The sequence below is a fragment of the Notothenia rossii genome (assembly GCF_949606895.1).
Source record: "Notothenia rossii genome assembly, chromosome: 7".
NCBI lineage: Eukaryota > Metazoa > Chordata > Actinopteri > Perciformes > Nototheniidae > Notothenia > Notothenia rossii.
This window is the reverse complement of record NC_136905.1, coordinates 72,222,253-72,242,640: the sequence shown is the minus strand read 5'-3', so window position 1 is coordinate 72,242,640 and position 20,388 is coordinate 72,222,253. Positions and strand designations below refer to the sequence as shown.

Below are 20,388 nucleotides of genomic sequence, written 5' to 3'. Positions count from 1 at the left end.
TTTTTTGGAAGCAGGACAATGTAATTTTGACTTTTAAAAGCATGCTCCTGAGTTCTCTTTAATGACATTAATACCTTAAGACTAGAGCAGCTTAATAGGAGACAGTTGTGTGCAGAACTCCTATGTGATGCGTGAGAGCTCATTCATTGTGATCTAAATGGGGAATTTGAGCTTCTGTGAGTCACAACCAACTTGTTTTGAGCCAGCGATCGCCCTGACCTGGATTGAGTTAACCTTTTCCTACACAACAGTAACTACCTCACCCAGTCACAAATGATGTCACGAGACCGATATGAGCAGTGGCCACAACAGCAGAAAGTAGACTTTTTAGAAAAATACAGTTTCATCTTTATTTTTAAACATAGCAAATCAAATATACACAATGTACAGATCTACGAAAAAGGAGTTAATTCCATGGATGACCATTTATTTCCGGTGTCTTTGCATTTGAGTAAAATAATATCCTGACAGCGATCAGTCCAGTTCAGATTACTTCTGCCTTCAAGATACGCTCAGCCCATCCTTGAGTGACAAGTACTGTAGAGGAGAAGGAAGAGAGGGGAAAAAACAATCATTAAAAGTTCATTCTTCTGACCCGTTACACCTCAGGTGAACTGAATCCCATGCATGAGTAAATCCTGCTGGTCTGGGTTCAGCTGCAGTTTACATTTGGTGTTGCTTTTGCACATTCCTCCACATCTTGACACCTTTACACCCTCTGGAGCTGCAGGGTGCTACATGGGGGCAGTGGTGCAGGTTTGGTGAAGACAGCAATTTGTTAATAGATACATTACGGGATTAGATTAGTACACAGGCTGGCTGCAAAGGTGGCAGAAAGCTAGATAAGCTAAAAACATTATTGCAGATGCACACAGATAATAAGGAGGTTGGATTATAGGAGGAACATGATGCTGAAGGATGCTCTGTGCTGCTTTACTGCTATCAGGACATGTTGATTGTGTTCAATAGGTAACACTGTGGTTATTATTTAGGTATTCATATCTACAATATCGATTTAAGTATTTCTTCTAGAACTAATGCATCTTTGACCCAATTTACTGACTTACTTCTGAGGTCAGTTAATACATTTTGTTTGTCATTTTCTTACAGCAGGAGACTGCCACCAATTCATAAATGTATTGAAACGCCACATTCCCCCCTTCCTTCAAATTACCTTTTTCCTGCTGTCAATGGCCTGTTGGAGCCAGACCAGCTCCATGGTCATGGTGTTTCTATGGAGACACAAGGCCTGTTGGGTGGGGGGCACTTCCTGAGCCAAGCTGAACTGTCGGGGACCTGGAGGAAAGGTGAGCGATAAGGCATTAACTCCACAGGAATCACATCCGCTGGCAACCAATGTTACATGCGTTTTCTACATGTTTTGTGTTTATTCTTCTCTTTCGTTTAAAAGCTCACATTTTGATCAGATTAAATAAATGGTATGCATTTGATCACTTACATGCTGTTTTTTTTAAAGTTATTTAAAAAAAGATGAAAAGGTCCCTTTCTTAAGTTATTACTGTTAAACACATTATGATAAGTGCAGAGTGTCATCCTCCCTCACTCGCTCTTTACTGTCTAACTATGCTATCATTAAAAAAGGAATGAAGGCCAAACATTTTCTTTAAAAAAAATAAAACTATAACAATGTCAATCCACTGTTTTTTATATATTCGAAGCAAACCATAGCCCATATGTTCCATAATCAACCGAATATATATATATTTTGTATACAGATATCAATGTCTGCAGTGCTGTGAGAGGAACTACTTTTGTTATGTTAGCAGCCGTCACCTTTGTGAGAATGACCCTCGTTGTTGTCCAGCTCCAAACTGCTCCAGACGGTGGTGGAGTCTCCATCTTTCTCCCCCTCAGTGCTTCCTTTCTGTCCCTCTCCATCCTCTCTAACATTACTGCTGAGGGAACAGTCCTCAGAGGGAGAAGCCTGTCTTTTGGTTTGTGAATCATCTCGCTCTGCTTCTATCTTCTCAAGCAGGACATGATGGTTTCCTTTCTCCTCTGGTAAGGGTGCTGAAGACGATGATGACGATGACAGTAATGATAGGCTCTGGGGACTGACACAGACATCTGGTCCAGGAGTTGAAGATTTTCTGCTAGAGCTGCGGTGTCGTAGGAATGGGCACTCCTGGTAATGCATGAGAACAGAGGTACAATTTATTTATATTATTTAATCAAGAACTGTACTTCAGTACAATCTGACTATATTTTTACTATATTTGAGTTTTTTATTTGATTGCCACTTTCTACTTGTGAGGAAGTAGATTTGAGCAATATATAGGCCATTGTGACATTCCACATTATTTTCACATACAAAACAATCAATCGATTAATTGAGAAATGATCAGTAGTAATCCATAATGAATTAATAATTGTTTGCTGTTAATATAAAGAAAGAACCTTTCTTTTTAAAGATAGCTGCAGATTTTATTGCTCCACCTCTTACTTCTCTTTTTAACCTCTCCCTCAGCTCAAACACAATTCCAAAATTGTGGAAGTCAGCTTATGTCCTGCCTTTACTAAAAGGAGGGTAGGCCACTTTATTAAATAATGATAGGCCCATCTCTAAATGATCAGCTCTGGCTAAGGTTGTTGAACGCCTAGTGAGTGAAGAGGTAAAGGTGTTTTTATGTACAAATGACATCCTGTCTAAACATCAGTCAGGCTTCAGGAAGCAACATAGCACCATCACTGCCACAATGAAAGTGGTGAATGATGTGGCGAGTATTTTAGATAATAAGCAGAGTTGTGCAGCTCTATTTATTGACCTGTCCAAATCGTTTGATACCGTCGATCATCGCATCTTAAAGCAGAGGCTACTCAGTATTGGCATATCCAGTCATGCAGTGGGGTGGTTTGTGAACTACCTCGCTGAAAGGTCCCAATGTGTTCATTTTGATGGGCTGTCTTCTGAGTGGTTAAACATTACTAATGGTGTTCCTCAAGATTCTGTTTTAAGTCCACTATTATTCTCCATCTACATCAATAGTTTAGGTGAAAATGTCGATGGAGCAACCTTACATGTTTATTCGGACGATACCGTGATGTACTGTGCATGTCCCTCCATTAAGGAGGCTGTTGTTAAATTGCAAGCTGTTTTTAACATTATTCAGACTTAGCTCTCTGAACTAAAGCTTCTTTTAAATGTTGATAAAACCAAGGTAATGCTCTTTTCAAAAGCTAAAAAGACACCAGAGCCTGTTGTAGATATTGTAACTACGCAAGGAATCAAAATTGAAGTGGTTACCTGTTAAATACCTTGGTATCTGGCTTGATGATTGTCTCACTTTTAAACGTCATGTCAATAACCTGCTTAAAAAACTGAGGGTTAGGCTAGGTTTCTTCTACACAGGAAGTCCTGTTTCTCGCTTGAGGCCAGGAAAAGGCTAGTCACTGTGACCTTTTTACCTGTGCTGGACTATGGTGATTTGATTTATATGAATGCACCTGCCAATTGCCTGATCAAGTTAGATGCTGTGTATCACAGCGCACTGAGATTTGTGACAAACTGTAAAGCATTAACCCGGGCCATCACTGTACCCTGTATGCAAGGGCTGGTTTGCCTTCGCTAACTGTATGGAGGCTCAGTCACTGGTACATTTTCATTTACAAAGCCATTTTAGGGAAACTTCCATCCTACATCTGCTCACTGATCTCACGGCAAATTGTAAGTGGCTACTGCCTGAGATCGCATGCTGTAGTTTTATTAAATGTGCCAACTGCTTGGACTGTCTTAGGGAAGATGGCATTTAGATGCTCAGCTCCACTGTCATGGAATAGTCAGCAATTAAAATGGAAACTGAGCAATCTGGTGATACTAAATGTTTTTAAAGCTCGGTTGGATGCTGCTCAATCGGAAGCTGTTGGTACCTGCACATGAGGATAGTTATGTAAATTGTAAACCCTGTAATGATGCTGTATGATGTCCTTTTTGTTGTTCTGTTTATGTTTCATGTGGAACCTACTTGAACAGGTCTCCCTTGAAAAAGAGATCAATGATCTCAATGGGATACACCTGGATAAATAAAGGTTTGAAATGAAATGAAATGAAAAATAGTAATACATTTAAACTAATAATAATCGTTATAATATATTATAGATTAATAGTCACAGGATACATGTTTCTAAATGTATAGAAGTCCTTTTAATAATTTAAATAGATTTACATATAGTGAAGTAACATTTTCAACATTTCTACTAGTAATAGAGTGGTATTCGTACTTTTGTAACTAAAGGATTTGAATAAGCACCGATTTCAAACGATTAACGTAAACTCTCACATCCGATTTAGTTACTTACAGTGTCTGTGAAGTGGGGAATGGGGATGATTGTCTCCCTCCACTGTAAATGGGTCAACCCTCCATCAATCTCCTTAACGATGTCCTCAAAGTCCTCTCGTGCACTACGGATTTCATTTCTTACCAGGTATCTACGTGCAGATGCCTACCGAAGAGAATAATTCACAGTAACTATAGGAACATGTCACATGTAGCCTCAAGCTAACTGCAACACTTACTTTAGTAGCGAAATGCTAAAAACAATAGCTACTATTAGCACCGTTTCTGGAGTTAGAAGGTAAACAGCCCAACATAGCTAAAATAAACACCTGAATGGAATTAGTGTAGGTATAAAACACTTCGTGGGGCTGTACGGGTTTGAAGTAGGCTAATAAGATAACATAATTACCTGAAAACAGATGAGTATATGCTCCCATTTGCTTCTGTCCATTACTATGGTTACATGACGGAGAGCGGGAGATGAACTCAAACTTTTAATTTGTTTCCGGTGTCACACTGACAAAATAAAAGCCTCCTTCTTATTTGCAATCAAACGTGCGTCGGTTAAGCTCTTAACAAATATATATTGTCGTCTTGACAATACAGGGAATTACTTTTTACAGTTGTGTTTATATATAATCGACCTAAATGATTGGAGTAAAGCCGTTGTCATGTATGTGGTGTTATATTATGGTAAAACGTTGGCGGAAGTGACCCCGTGTTTATGTACCAGCCAGTATTCAGTTTGCAATGTTGCTGCTCGTCACATGGCACGTTTTCTTTAAGTTTTTCGCCTTAACTAAAGAAAATGAGTAGTGGTTCAAATCAGAAGACGTTGTTCCAGACTTGGGGTGCATCCGTTTCCAAAAACAAAGTTGTTCCACCGAAACAGGATGTCAAGAAAGCTGCTGGACGGCGCAAAACAACCCCAAGCAACACTGCTCAGGTAGCTACAACATATCCTCCTCTCAATCCACTATGGGCTCAAATAGGGCAGGGGTGTTCATACACAACAGAAAACCAAGTGAGGAGGACAGAGGACCCTAAACCTGCATATGAAGATGATTTTGATGACGATGATTTGATGGTGGTCGCTGTTTATGAAGCTGAGAAGAGCCTGCAACTTGAAAATGGGAACTCTTTTCAATATGACAACCCTGTAGCAGCAGAGAGCACTGCCCTCTCTCCCGTCCCCTCAGGTGAGCAGACTTATCCAGACTTCCCTGGCTTTGACAGCTCCTCGGCTAAGGTATGGATTTACCCCACCAACTACCCCCTCAGGGATTACCAGCTGAAGATATCAGAGGCAGCTCTCTTTCAGAACACACTGGTGTGTCTTCCCACTGGTCTGGGAAAGACATTTATAGCCGCTGTGGTTATGTACAACTTCTACCGCTGGTATCCATCGGGGAAGATTGTATTCATGGCTCCCACCAAACCTCTGGTGGCTCAGCAGATCGAGGCCTGTTACAAAGTGATGGGGATCCCACAGGCACACATGGCTGAGCTGACAGGTAACAATCATGACACACAGGCTGTGGCTCCCATCTTTCTTTTGTTATACTTTACCAACAATCAGTCCATCTCCTTTCTCTGCAGGCAGCACAGCAGCAAAGAACAGACAGGAGGTGTGGAGGAACAAGCGTATCTTCTTCCTCACCCCTCAGGTGATGGTGAACGATCTGTCCAGAGACACCTGCCCGGCCCAGCAGATCAAGTGTGTGGTGATCGATGAAGCCCACAAGGCGCTGGGCAACCATGCCTACTGTCAGGTACACAAACTGTTCACTAATTATCACAGCTTGTCATTCCATTCAGTGTTGTGTCACTGCTGACTGCTGCAGCAGTATGAAACTTTATTCACAATTGTTGCTGTAATATCAAACTGTCGGCAATGTGACAAAATCAAAAGCAGGCCGTGCTTTAATGTAACGAAGTACCATGATCTTTATACTAGTTCATTCATTAGCTGTAATTTGTCTAACATTAAAGAAAATGAATATGCTTGAGACTATGGCAATACAATTCTCACAATGTTTTACATCGGCTCATTTTCCTGTTACTCAGGTGATCAGACAGCTCGGCAGTCAGACTCTGCAATTCCGTATCCTGGCCCTAAGTGCAACCCCAGGTGGAGATACAAAGGTAAGAACAATATCTTATATCTGGTATCCCTTTTTTCTCTCTAGCCTAATGTGACCTCATAACAAAAATCTCTATTTAACTATTTCCTTATCTGATTCCACCTTCCCTCTCCCTGCAGGCGGTGCAGGCAGTGATCTCTAATTTGCTCATCTCCCACATTGAGCTGCGCTCAGAAGAGAGCCCAGACATCCAGGCCCATTCCCACAAGCGCAGTGTGGAGAAAGTGGTGGTTCCCTTGGGAGAGGCTCTTTCTGCTCACCAGGCGCGCTACCTGCAGGTAGGCACAAGCATTTTGACAAAACTTCTCCTTTTCTTTAATGCTTTTAATTTTTCCTACAAATTGCTCAGAATACGTTTGATTTCAAGTCAAGTGCTCTCCTTCAAATATGTTTGATTTGTAACATAAACTGGTGTTTCTACTACACAACACTCATGTAGGCCAACAATCTTTTAACATTGAATTGAAACAATCCCATCGTCATTATTGTTGGTTGTCTCCTGGCGTCTCACACCAGATGTGGAGCAAAGCAGAGCTCATAAAACATTCAATCAAAGTTAATATGAACAGCTGCCAAAACAAACATTTTTTTTTCTGAATTACATTTACATGTATAGTATCTATTTACGATAATATATACGATAATAAAGGCTTTTATAGTTTGTACGCTTTTGGTTAAGGTACCTAGAAAATGCATTGAAAGCGCTCAACTTGAACTCCTGTACAAACCCTTAACAAATAAACATCAGACATAACTGTCAGGGTTAAGACAACGTGAAGCTCACTTTTTTTATACAATTGCAGCACGAAGACTGAATTTCTTTCTTGTTGTTACCAAAACTACTTTTTTATAAATGTATATTTTTAATCAATCTTCATTGTCACTGCTGGATTCATGACTGTTGTATACAGTAACACACCAGAACACAAAAACATTTCGACTTTAATTTAAACCTTAGTTTTATATTCCCCCTTTGTTTTTAGTGAAATATAGATTTATGGATATATAGATTATAGCATCTTACATTTGTAGTTTTTCTTGGTGTTTTGCTGCCACCTTGTGGTCACTGTTTGCTTGATTCTGTTGTAGAAGAACTTGAGCCTTAATCCTTTTCTCAGCAGCACATATTTCCTCTGGCTCTGTGGTTCATCCTGGGTCGCTTAATATTACATTGGTTGATTTGTCCTGAAAGTTCATCTCTTTTGACTCCACTTCGAGCGATAGAATTATTAACAAAGCACTTATATACTAAGAACTTATATACTTATCTAAAGCCAGTTGAGTAGCACTTGAAATATTTTAGCTCTATGAAACCTGATGTACTTATATGATTCTGTTTTCTTCAAGTTTGTATTTTGTTGGTCGAATGCACTTATTGTAAGTGGCTTTGGATAAAAGCGTCAGCTAAATGTAATGTAATGAAAGCAACATCCTTTCCCCACTCATTGGTCTGGCTCCAGCGCTGGTGGACTAAATGGTTCTGGATTATTAACGGACCCTACAGGCTCTCTTCGTATTACTGTCAGTGTCTACTGTACTGTAAATGTGCTGCTACACTTCATCTGTCTCGACTGGCTGGGCAGTTGGAATGTGACACCTGCATTCGAGAGCTTCGACCTGTTGTACATAAGCTCTGTTGGGTCTTCTTGGTCCTTTTATTCCCATATTTCTGATCCTTTTTTGGAATCTTTGTAATAATAGAGAGTGTCTGGCTTAATGTGTAATTGCTTTGACTTTCAATGTTCACCTTCTCTTTATATTACCCCCCCTGATGGGATGGCGTCTGCAGCCCGCCGGTTAACCTCCATTTCCCCCTGCTCTCTCTTAATTTGATCAGACAGGACACAAAATACAGATATGCCTGCACTCGGGTGTAAAATGAGCACCACTGGAGTTATTCAAGCGGAATTTCATGATTGCTGAGCAAATAAAAAAAAATAAGCCAGTCATGCAGACAGTTTTTTTGGGGCTCAGTGTCTGTGCTTTTTCTTTTTAGCTTTTGGCCCATTTTTAATACAGACATTAGAGAGAGACCATTCCTCATAACACTTAAAGTGGCCTCATGATTTGTTGTGTCCATGCATTGTGGTTTTAATTGAGCGTGGATAGAGGTTTTTGTAGACCACGCGTCTAATCTCAGAGAACATCTAGGCCACGGTGTCCAAGTCGGACCTGATATACCGTCATACCTTTTTACAACCTAGATAGAAACCTATGGTGTAATAGGACTCTGTTTTGGTGGCATTCCACACACATTGGAAGTCATTTGTTTTGAAATATGTGTTATTTACTTTAAAATATTCTATCTGTCATGAGCAGTCTGTACTTTAACACGTGTCCGGTTTAAACATATAAGTCGTGTTTTCATATTTATTCATTTATTCATATATTTCCGGAACAAAGTAGGTGTGTTTTTTGCCTACATAGAGCCCACATTATCTATTAAGTATACAGTACTTGCTGCTTGGTATGTATTGGTATGAATCTAAGATGTTTTCTTAATCAAACTAACTAGGTCAGTTGTTACATTAGCATGAAAATAAATAGTTAACTGTATGTATTTAGAGGTTTATCCTGAACTCCTCTGTACTTCTGTATATTACTTAATTTCTGCAGTGATACTCCCAGCATGATGCAGATCTTGTGTATTGTGTATACGAGCCTAATGAAACTCCCCGTCACTGTACATTTCAAAAGACAGGAGACAAGTATGTTTTTATTGAACAAAGAAAACCACAGTAGCTCTTGCTGTTGCACTTGAATTTTCACAGTACAGGACACTTTTGCAAAACACTAAAACAATAAGCAAAAAGAAAGGAAAAACTCACACTTGATGTTCCCATATAACAGGCTCTTAAAGGGAAACCCCACGCACATGAATAATGGCTTTGCAAGTCAACTCTACAATCATTTAATGCAAAATCAATTATTTGGATTTGGATATCTTGATGTCAACCAAAACTGCCTGACTTTAAGACTGGGCAACCTTTCCAACCCAAAACTAACTTTCTTAATATCTTTGTTATGTGGATTAAATACAATGAAACAAACCTGCTCACAATTTGAGCTGAATTTCACTTTTTAATTTCACACACAATTATTAGGCCTCAATAACTGACCGCAGAAGCATTTCATAGGATGCCCCTGTCCTGGTGAATCACACAGTGATGATTTGGCTAGTTCACTTCCAGTTTGATTTCACTGGCACCCAAGCACTAAATGTTAAGTTAACATTTCTATATTACTGTGAACACTAGCTGTAGCTGGTTTGATGTGTATCACTTTGTGTTGGATTGCATTAGTTTTTAATTACAAATATATTGAAGATAAACATATATATACTTAATTCACTCTGTCTTTATATACTCTCATTAGATTGGTGATAGAACATTAAACAGTTTGAACTAAAACAGAATGTAGCTTCTATTGAACATAAAGTGTATAATCACAGTAAAGATATTCTCTTCACTCGTCTTTTCTTAGTTGCATTGTCTCTACTCAGCAGCAGTGGTGTTTGCACTAACATTGACACATAGTAGCAAGTAGAAAGAGCATAAGAGGTACACAGTAACTATTTTATGTGTGAATAGATTTGAAACAAGGAACGCATTTACTTGCATCATTTTCTTGCGAGAGAAGGATGTATTTATTGAACACTTTGATTGTCATTCAGCTGTAAAATCAGTGAGTTTTTCAGTGTTTGGTTTATAGAAATGTGTCATTAGTTGTTACCCTCCATATAGCTGTACATTCATGCTCAAACAAACACATAGTGTGCGTTTTCATTAGTGTTTCCTGTTGTGTTGAGCTTATTTAAAGTGGTTATGTTGTCAGCGGCTTAATTGAACCATACATTGGGTTAGGTTAAGTGCCTCAGCAACTCTCATAACTTTATTTTTTTATATATTGCACTTACTACTAAAACAATATAGCATATCAGTGTGACTGGCATCACATTGTTGTGAATCATGTAGTCAAGAGATAAAGGAAACGGCAAATAAACAGTGATAGAGTTGAAATCACCTCAGCTAGCTAGAGAATGACAGGGAAACACGTCTGTTTGTGTTTGTTGTGCATTGACTTTCAACCCACATGACAAGACATTGTAGCCGTGCAACTAACAGAAAGGGAGCATGATAAGGCTGCATGTCCTCTGGGAACCTGCCTCCGCTGTGGAAAGACAGGCCGTTGCATGTGTTCACACAGCGCTTAAGAGTTAAAACTATTTCAACTACAGGGCACTGTGCTTCGGAAAAGTTATTTGCCACCTCAATGTAAGAGCGAGTGCTATACTGCACTTTTATATCTGTGTTGTGTCCATGAAGGGTATGGCAGTGGTTTGGTTGAGCTCTAATGGGTGGAATACGGATCTATCTAAATGAACATGGACAATTCACTGAGGGTAGAATAAGGGCTGAGTTTTTTTTTTTATGGCCCCAACTGGTCTGGAGTGTGCTGGGCTGGTGGTCGTTTCAGGTAGAGGTGGCGACTAAACACTGGGTTGCACCTCACCTGAGGCTGTAGCTGAGCTGCGGCAGTGTTAAGGGAGTCTTTATGAGGCTCAAGGGTCACAGATAAGAATGATGCTTAATCTTCTCTCGTCCCTCAGGGCCGCTCTAGGAACCAGATCTCGTTCTGGCGGTTGACGTGAGCAGGGTTAGTGTAGCCGGCCACCATGAAGGAGTCGTTGACGCACTCGCCAGCGGGCTCTAGCTGCTCAGCCATGGCATTGATCTGCTGAATGATGGTCACTTCATTGGTGGGACCAGTGAAGGGCCTAGAAGAGAGATGTAGTCGTGCATACATTTGAGGAATCACATTTATACAGGCCTAACTATTGATCAATAATCATAAAGGCTTATTGTAAGCTACCAATGCTAACAAGAAGAGATAGTTTATCTTAGAATAGCACAAGTTAACGTTGTTATATTGTCTTGCACTTATTGTAAGTCCCTTTGGATAGAAACGGTATCTAAATCAAATGTAGATCTATCTACCTTTTTAAGTGGACTAATTGGTTGTTTTGGTCTTCATCCACTAACATTTAAATTTACAATTATATCCTTTTCATTACATTACATCACATTGCATTTAGCTGACGCTTTTATCCAAAGCCACTTACAATAAGTGCATTCGACCAGGAAGATACAACCTTGAAGAAAACAGAATCATATAAGTACATCAGGTTTCATAGAGCCAAACATTTCAAGTGCTACTCAACTGGCTTTAGATAAGCCAGCCCTTTATTAGTATGTAAGTGCTTTGTTAGTAATTCAATCGATCGAAGTGGAGTCGAAAGAGATGAGTTTTCAGTCTGCGCCGGAAGATGTGTAAGCTTTCTGCTGTCCTGATTTCAATGGGGAGCTCATTCCACCTAACCCTTTGTAGCCAGGATAGCAAACCCACGAGTTTTTGCTGATGGGAACTTGGGTCCCCCTCGCAGTGCGGGTGCAACGAGCTGTTTGGCTGATGCAGAGCGGAGTGCACGTGCTGGGGTGTATGGTTTAACCATGTCCTGGATGTAGGAAGGGCCAGATCCATTCGCAGCATGGTACGCAAGTACCAGTGTCTTGAAGTGGATTCTAGCAGTTACTGGAAGCCAGTTTATTTTTATTTTGAATGACAAATCTTTGTAGAGAAACTCAGGGTTACAGTTTCATTGGTTATACAACTAATCAATTAGTAGACAACATTATATGATCGTTGGACAACTAAAGATTTCTTTACTTGAGTACAGCCCTACATTCTCAACTGACCTTGAGTATACAGTAGCGGCGGGCCAGATCTCTATGGTGATGTCGGTGTCATTGGGTTGTGGCGGCTGGGCCTGATGCTCAGTGGGAAGACAATACGCCACCCTGACGTCATTGGAGATCGTAGAATGACTCTCATCTGTGGTCACCACTGTGACGATGGGCAGCGTCATGCCCAGGTAGCCTTCTAGAGATGAAAGGGAAATAAAAATAGATGTTATTTACTGTAAGACTTGCTTGAAAAACCAATATGAAGAAAAGGCAGGGACATTGAAAGGGCCATAACCTTATTTGAAATAATCCATTGTTTGTGAACTCACCCAAGGAGTTCTGCTGGCAGATGTATCTCATAATCTTCATAAAACCATAGCAGATACTCTGTTCATAAGTTTCCTCACGCATCGTTGTACAAGCCCAGTGGCCCTTCTCGTACTGGCGTTTCTCGTACAGCAGCTCCCCACACTGAAAAGGATAAGAGAAGACTGGGTTGTAACTTGAAATACTCATGAATGCTGTTTCAAATTAGATGATATCTTTTTAATCAAATGAACTTATGCTATTATAACTGGAGAAGGATTTTGAGAATGCCAGCAACAGATGTATAGACAGCTAACGGCTTAGTACAAAAGTTGTAAAACATAACTCTGTGTGTATGACATATTTTCACTGACACATTTATAAAACTTGGTTTAGACTGAGTACATTTTAGCTGATGAGGTTTTGTAAAGTTATTATTACTGGTGCATCTTTTGGATTTTATTTTTACTTTAGTTACAGACTGTCAGTTAATATTCTTCAGTTTTTTGACCCTACTGTTAACTATCCAAACAAGATATATGATTAAAGCAGCTCTTCAAGTTCTAGCTAGATAATTATTCTGAATATTTAGATGAATCAGTGATAAAAGTAATACTTTGTTTCGTACTTTATTCATGATTATATTGAGAAAACGTCCCCCTTGAAGTTCAAGTGAATGTCCTACTGTTGGAAATCTGCTTCCTGTCAACGTGCTGTCCTGAAACCTGCTCTAAGAATAGGGGGCCATGATTGTCCTTTCTTTAATCGAAGTTTCCAGCCAAGTTTTAACGAACTAATTGACTCAAGTTAAACCAATTAGCCCTCTTTATTTATATGGTCCCTTAAGGAGTTTACATGGCTTATTGTATAGGGTGAGATGGTCATTATGTCAAATATAAATAGCTGACCCATACTCAAACAGAACAGCTAACCTATGTTATTATGATATAGAAAATGTACAGAAAGACATGTTTTCCACCCGCTGAACGTATTTGTCTTTTTAAAAGTAGATACCTTTTCTTTGCGTCCGAGCATAGTGAAAGGGACGTGTTCTCTGCTGCTGTGTCCTTGGTTGTTGGTGGTTAGCTGTTGAATTGGCTCTGCCATTTCTGCAAACAGACAAACAATACTTAGTCAGTTCAAACAATGTAACAACAATATAGATATTAACGTGTACAGTACAGTGATATATTTCCATACAACTGTTTTACACCCACATTAGGTCTGTACTAGAGCTGCGAAGACAAGTCAACTAAAAGAAAATGAATCGTCCACCATCTTGATCTTAATTGTTTTCATGCTTAAATGGGAGACATTGAGTTTTTTGGCTGTTGTATAATGCATCCTCATTTCTAGTAATCTACTGTCAGGCAGTGTTGGTACTACTTTGCGTGAGGAAAGGCTGCCAGATGGGCAGAGCGCTGTGCCAGGATGTCGCAGAGAGTAATGTTCATTGGAGCTGATGGAGAGAACGCTGATTAAAGCTGCCCAAGGCCAGATATAGACTTGAATTAACAGAGAGGGACTACAGCAGAGGCCAAAGCATTTGAAATACTGGAGCAACTTTCACCTAGTACCACATTTTTTTATTAAAAACAGCATAGTATGGATCTAAAATGTGGTGTACCCCCTTATGGAACTGTAACTTAAGGACACCTTGTGTTTTAGTGTGGACAATGCCGCATAAAACTATGACTACAGCAAATCATTCACGAAGTTGTCAGTGAATTATACATTAACAGGACACTAATGTTGTCTGGTCCAATAATGCCAATATATTCCATTGTGAAACTGTCAAATACACGTCAGTGAAGGTGAACCCAATCCAATCACATTTTGTCAATCAATATCATGGTGGAGAACTGGGTCAGTGGTATCTGTGGTATTTAGGTGATCAATCCCCCCCAACAAGCTGTCTGTGTGAGAGGATCTGAATGATACGAAACTCATTGAAGATCTCATGGAATCAAGGTTACACTGTAAATCACTGATTATGAGGAGTGGCTCGGCATGGAGAATGACCCTGTACGTTTGACAGTAGAATATTACCCGTCAGTTTATGTCTGAGTCCTCAATAAGAGGGACAAGGGAAATAAAACACTTTAGAGCTTAAACTGCTGCATGGTTGTCCACACACACAGGCACGTAGCGCACGCATGACCAAGCAAACTCATCAGTTTCTATGGCGGCACCTCAAGAGCCGCTCGGTGTTGACGCACAACAGTCAACACACACAGTTTTTTTTACCTGAGCTTTGTAATCAGTAACAGGCTGCACGTCTCACTTTCAGTCTGGCCTCTGTTCCACTAACCTCTTGTCGGCTATGTTGATTTTCCATCTTTTTTTCTTCTCTGACAAATCATTTTGAGACAATTTAGTTTTTCAGCTTTTAACGACTTTACTTCCCTTTTATAGTTCAGACTATATCCTACAGATAACCAGACTCTACAGTAGCACCTCTGTTCAATGCACATTGTTTTCCTTTTAAACAAATTGCACATAATATACACATTTAAAGTATTTAAACATCATTCCAATGTCAGAGATATACACAGTCAGGAAGTGTAATCAGCAGTGGTAGAGCTAACCAAGAACTAAAGTTAGAGTCGAGCTTGCTGTAGTGAGTGGTGAACGAGCAGTCTGATTTGTAACTTTTCTTAAGTAAAAGTTGCATAATAATGCAGCAGAATTGTTTTCTACCGCGTGTACTGTTAAAATAATGTGTGGTGTCACATTTCCGGTCAGTTGATTGAGATTATTAAGTAGAAACATGGGGCAGTGTGTATTTCATGTTTTTATAACCCCTGTATGGAATGAATGCATGTTGACAGGCCTGTGCAACAACACTGAAGGACACACAGCACAGAAACATGTGCACACTTGTTTTCTTTAGTCTCTTGCAAACACACTTACAAAGTGGAAAAATGTCACAACAGATTATTGTGGGAAAAGATCAGGGTGTAATTACGTAGGGTTTTTGTGATTGCGGTTTAATTTATTTGTTGTTTATTGGGTGCGCTTAAGGTGCACTTTGTTTTTAACTTTTCATTTGGTGTTCACTAAAAAACATTGCAGTGCCCATCTGAGACTCTTCTGAGCAATACATTCCATTTTGTTTACGAGCTACAAAGCCTGCGTGCATCCACATCAGTTGATGATTTCTGCTCCTCTGACCTCATTTTTCTTTGCAATGAGCCATTGTGGATATCCTTTGCTGGAAACAAAGACGATATTATTTGCAAAGACTTGGACTGGAAACAAAGACGATGGAAATCATAGTCTGTAAAGGGCTTTTGTACATTACTAATACGTTGTATTTTAAGAGTCAAACATGTAAAATGATACAGATGGGTCTTGCTATAGATATCATTTAAACAATGAATGCATATTGTTTTCACACCAACAACTAGGTGGTTGCTATGTTTTAGCATTAGCTCATGTTAGCCAGTCAAATGAACTCAAACAGCCTGGAAATCAGAACTCCCACATTACCCCTGCTCCATCCCAATTAGAGAAAATGAGTTTACTGTGGCCTTGTACTGGAGTTAGCAACAGTGTCGTAGTCCAGGATTTAGCAGCCACAACAGTGATTTCGTAATTAGTGGGGTGTTCTGAGGATAGAGGGAGGTGAACATGCCGGTCTGTGTTATTGGACTCTAACAGGTCACCTAGTTAGATGACAAATACCTAAAGAAGTGGGTATGGGTCTGCATTTAGAGGGAACAACACTGGGCAGTGACTGCTCTCTAATAATTCCCAATTTGTTGTTTTATGTCCTATTCTTTTATTCTTAGCAATCCGTGGAGCTCGGCACACACACACACACACACACACACACACACACACACACACACACACACACACACACACACACACACACACACACACACACACACACACACACACACACACACACACACACACACACACACACACACACACACACACACACACACACACACACACACACACACACACACACACACACACACACACACACACACACACACACACACACACACACACACACACACACACACTTACTTATCTTTTCTCAGCCGCGGTACTCCACGGAGCTTCGCACACCCACGCCTGGCTGTGAGTGTGCGTGTGTGTGCTCAGGCTGAGTTTCGCGGTGTCTCGCAGACCCCACGTAGCAACCAGGAAACGACACCAGTAATCCAGCTCACACTGTCCGCCTCAAGGGCGCAGCAGCGAGCCCCGCAGCGTCCCGCCAACACGGCACCCAGTCCCGACGCAGCATTCTCATCTGTTTGTCATTACTGGTGTCATTTTCTGGTTGCTAAAAAACGCCATTGTAACACATAATCAATGATGTTCCGCTGTTACGGTGGTTGACTAATCCGAACAGAGTGGGCGAGCTGACCAAACAGTGGGCTCATAGGGAGGGGGGGGGGGGGCAGGAGCTCCAAAGAGGCGTCTAGGACAGAGAGTGAATACACATACTATAAGAGATGCTGTATGAGAAACCAATGTGATTTTGGAACATTGAAGAATATAAATCTATTCTAGTAGACCTCAACAATGGAATTATGATCAGTAGAAATGGCCATGTCATGGGACCCTTAAATATTGAAGAAGGCTTTGATGTCGATTTTAATTAATGGTGTGTTTTTTTTAAATAAGCATTTTATTTATATATTAAACTCTTGAAGTTAAGCTAATCTCATTGGGTCCAAGATGTGTAATAGCTGTGATTCGAAAACACCTGATGTTGTTGTCTCTAGCTAAACACTAAAATCACACTCGAAAAGCTACAAGTTGACAAATCAATCATTGATTGAAATAATAATATATAATTCGGGTCCTTTTTTTGGTTTGTATTGGTCAACAATCTTCCAGAAAAACAACAGTGGAATTGAAATAGACTTTGAAAATAAGCCAATTGAAGTATCAGTGACCGAAATCATTTATTTTTCCATTTGATTTCTGTTTGAATCCTTAAAAGTGATGCAGTTTTTGCCAGTTAATGTTTGTTAACACTTCAAAACCAATTTGACACCTGCAAATGTCAAATTAGGATGTTAAGACCAATTTTGACCGAACATGTTTGCACTTTTTGTGCTGCAACAGGGATGGGCATCCTGACGGGCAGCTCCTCTGCACATTTATATCAGTGAATTGGTCGGAAGCCGTCTTTTCAGTTCAGGGCTTGCAGAGCAGTTCAACCTTGAGCGCCCTAACGACACTCCAGATAACTTGCAAATAGATCATGAATATATGGACCCACATTGCAGCCATTTCCCCCTGGCTAGATCCGTTTCCCCCTGAACAGATCCACCATAGTGAGAAAATAAATTAAAAGAATATAACTTTGTAACCTTTTTTGTTTTCCTGTAGCATTTAGATAAGTAAGTAAGCGTTCAGATTGGTAACCTTTGACATAAAGTAACACATCCCCATGTTGCCTGTGAATATACTGTCATACGCTAAATTTTGTAGCAAAAAATTAATCATTGCACGATGTGTAAATACACAAACAGGCACTTTGTATACCTTGCAAAGACCAAGTAAGTGTAAGCCATTTTACCTATTGTTTTGAATTGCGCTTCTAACTAGTAGACACAAAATATGATAGTATTAATATGTTATTATCAAAATGATGACTGATTCAGCACTCTTATCATAATGTCATGTCTATGAGATTGTACTGGTGTAATAGAATATTTAAAAACACAAGAGGAAACCAGTATTTGCCATTATATTCCTGAAAACAACACAATACGCTTGGATCTGAGCAAATTTCTTATTTACATGTCAATTGAATTATTTACATGTCATGTTTATTACGACCGCCTGACTGTACTTGTGATCCCTTGCTTTCTGTGCAACAGTGTTGCGTTTGACAGAGGGCTTTCACAATTGTTTTAACCAAGTGGATCTCCACAATTCCCAATAGACCCAACAGATTTATTCTTAAAATATGGAAAGAGTAAAAAAACCGGACTAAAATAAATAATGTTTTCTTCTTCCCGGGACCCAACAGGAATCCAATTGGTCCCATGATTTCACCTGAGGAAATACAACTTGTTTACAACAATTTGATCATTTAACTTACGAGATGTCTCAACCCGCCAAAAGTCTTAGGAATGTGTCTGTGTTCTCCAAAAGCTGGCCTTGCATTTAATGCATTATCGTTTTTAGTAACTATACGGTTGGTCAACAAACACGTTTGACTGAAGGACAGGGAATGCAAAGTCCTGCGTGGAACTGGTTTATCTGAGGCTAACTGAAAACTAGGTCAATGCACGTGGAGCCGTGAGGAAGTGTAGACAACAAGTGTATTAACTGTCAAACATGTGTTGTTTTGACTCATCTCTGCACCTTACCTAAGTTTATATCCAAAATGACGGCTCGCTTAAAAAATAAAGGAATACAGCCTTTTATTATGTACGTAGTAGCCTAGCCTACAAGGAGTTGTCTGTCTATTTTTTTATTCGTCGTGTTTTTTAAAAATTATTTTACCTGGTGCCACTTCCACCTGGTGTCCCCTCGCGACGTCCTGCCAGTAATGCAGCAGTCGGCCGGACTCTTCCTCCTCCTGCATGGTTTCTCTCTCTTCCAGGCTGCCGTTGCCCGAGTCTGACAGTTGGTCTTCCGAGAAAGACTCCAGGTCTTCCAGGGTGATCATCCCGCTGTTGTCGGGCCCGCTGCTGTCACCACCACCACCCCCGCCACCACTCATCTGGCAGCCACCTCGGTCCATTTCTGTGCGGAGAACTAGCACTAAAGACGCGAAAATACCTTAAAAAAAGAAGCTCCACTCACTTCGCAGAATGTACGCTACGTTACTTGTTTTTCTTCGGACCTTGGCGTGTTTGCGTGTGCAGATTAGGGCAGTCGTTACTTTCTGGTCAACAAACCAGGCGCTACGTATATTTCCTCGACACATGTAGCGATATTCATGCTCTCATTCATAAATCCGAGCCATGTTCCTTCGACTTTATATTTACTACAAACGAAGTAAGAGGTCGCCTCCTCCGGAGCCGAGTGAGCTTCCTTCGCTGCTGCAGCCGGAGGTGGATGCGATGTTTACAGGAGATGAGGTCGGACCACGTGACGCTGCGGGCTCCCACTACCTCCTCCTCCTTCCCCTGCTGCCCGAAACCGTAAATACCCAAGACCCTCACCCGGGTACACACATTTGTTCATCAAAAATATTCCAGAAGGGGCGAATAAGGCAACAATGACACAAAGCCTAGGTCTTAAACAGCATTTAAGCGGTATTTTCCAAATTATTGTTGTTATTTTCTAATTTGCCTTTTATGCAGGTGCAAATGTGTGTATGCTTAAGCCAATAGCGCTGCAAATTATTATAATTTTTTCATTAACAATTCCTCTACAGAATATTTGACCGATTATTTATTTAATAGGTTTGGTTCTAAAATATCTCAAAATAGTAATAAATGTATACTGCATAACGGGGCAACGTAAACTTCATTCTTAACCAATTGTGTTAGTACGAAAAATGCATCTCTGTTTTAGTTGATTGTTTAGTTTTTATTTTAAATTTTATATATATCATTCAATTGATAAAATACACAAGCTTTATGGATACTAACACCAGAATACCTGAGAAAAAACTAATTCATTTGGAACATCTTTTGTAAATTAGGGGTAAGTTTATTATGTCTTTTATTGTAGCAGATGGGGAACTGAAATGTACCCTTTTGAGGATAATAAACAAACTTGAACTTGTGTGTTAGAGTACAGACTAAGCAGGATTTCCACTGATCTGTTTAGCTGCAACAGCCAACCACCATGTTGTACCCTTCAACATGCACGTAGAGAGGACATTATATAATCCTCTACAGTCTGTGGGGGATTCTCCATCTAAATACACACATGCAAACGTGCACACATACACTGATACACACA

The 20,388-nt window shown here is 40.1% G+C and overlaps 3 protein-coding genes across 6 annotated transcripts in view; 1 reads left to right on the top strand and 2 right to left on the bottom strand.

Annotated features, from left to right (window-relative positions):
- Window positions 1–324: 324 nt before the first annotated feature.
- Window positions 325–4,845, bottom strand: iqcc (IQ motif containing C). The gene is made up of 5 exons (XM_079640652.1): window positions 4,705–4,845; window positions 4,318–4,461; window positions 1,795–2,146; window positions 1,175–1,296; window positions 325–537 (listed from the first exon to the last, which is right to left on the bottom strand). The coding sequence occupies exons 1-5, from the start codon at window positions 4,744–4,746 to the stop codon at window positions 502–504; spliced, it is 696 nt and encodes a 231-aa protein (XP_079496778.1). The 5' UTR covers window positions 4,747–4,845; the 3' UTR covers window positions 325–501.
- Window positions 4,846–4,953: 108 nt separating this feature from the next.
- Window positions 4,954–20,388, top strand: part of fancm (FA complementation group M) — a 42,392-nt gene continuing 26,957 nt past the window's right edge. For all 4 annotated transcript variants that reach the window (XM_079640645.1, XM_079640643.1, XM_079640644.1 and 1 more), the window contains exons 1-4: window positions 4,954–5,809; window positions 5,895–6,067; window positions 6,363–6,440; window positions 6,559–6,717. In XM_079640645.1, the coding sequence (XP_079496771.1) occupies window positions 5,104–5,809; window positions 5,895–6,067; window positions 6,363–6,440; window positions 6,559–6,717 (1,116 nt within the window). In that variant the 5' untranslated portion in view covers window positions 4,954–5,103. The remainder of the gene's footprint in view (window positions 5,810–5,894; window positions 6,068–6,362; window positions 6,441–6,558; window positions 6,718–20,388) is intronic.
- soul3 (heme-binding protein soul3) lies at window positions 9,138–19,589 on the bottom strand. The gene is made up of 5 exons (XM_079640651.1): window positions 18,976–19,589; window positions 13,504–13,598; window positions 12,513–12,654; window positions 12,196–12,379; window positions 9,138–11,216 (listed from the first exon to the last, which is right to left on the bottom strand). Exons 1-5 carry the CDS (start codon window positions 19,214–19,216, stop codon window positions 11,045–11,047), a joined length of 834 nt encoding a protein of 277 aa, XP_079496777.1. The 5' UTR covers window positions 19,217–19,589; the 3' UTR covers window positions 9,138–11,044.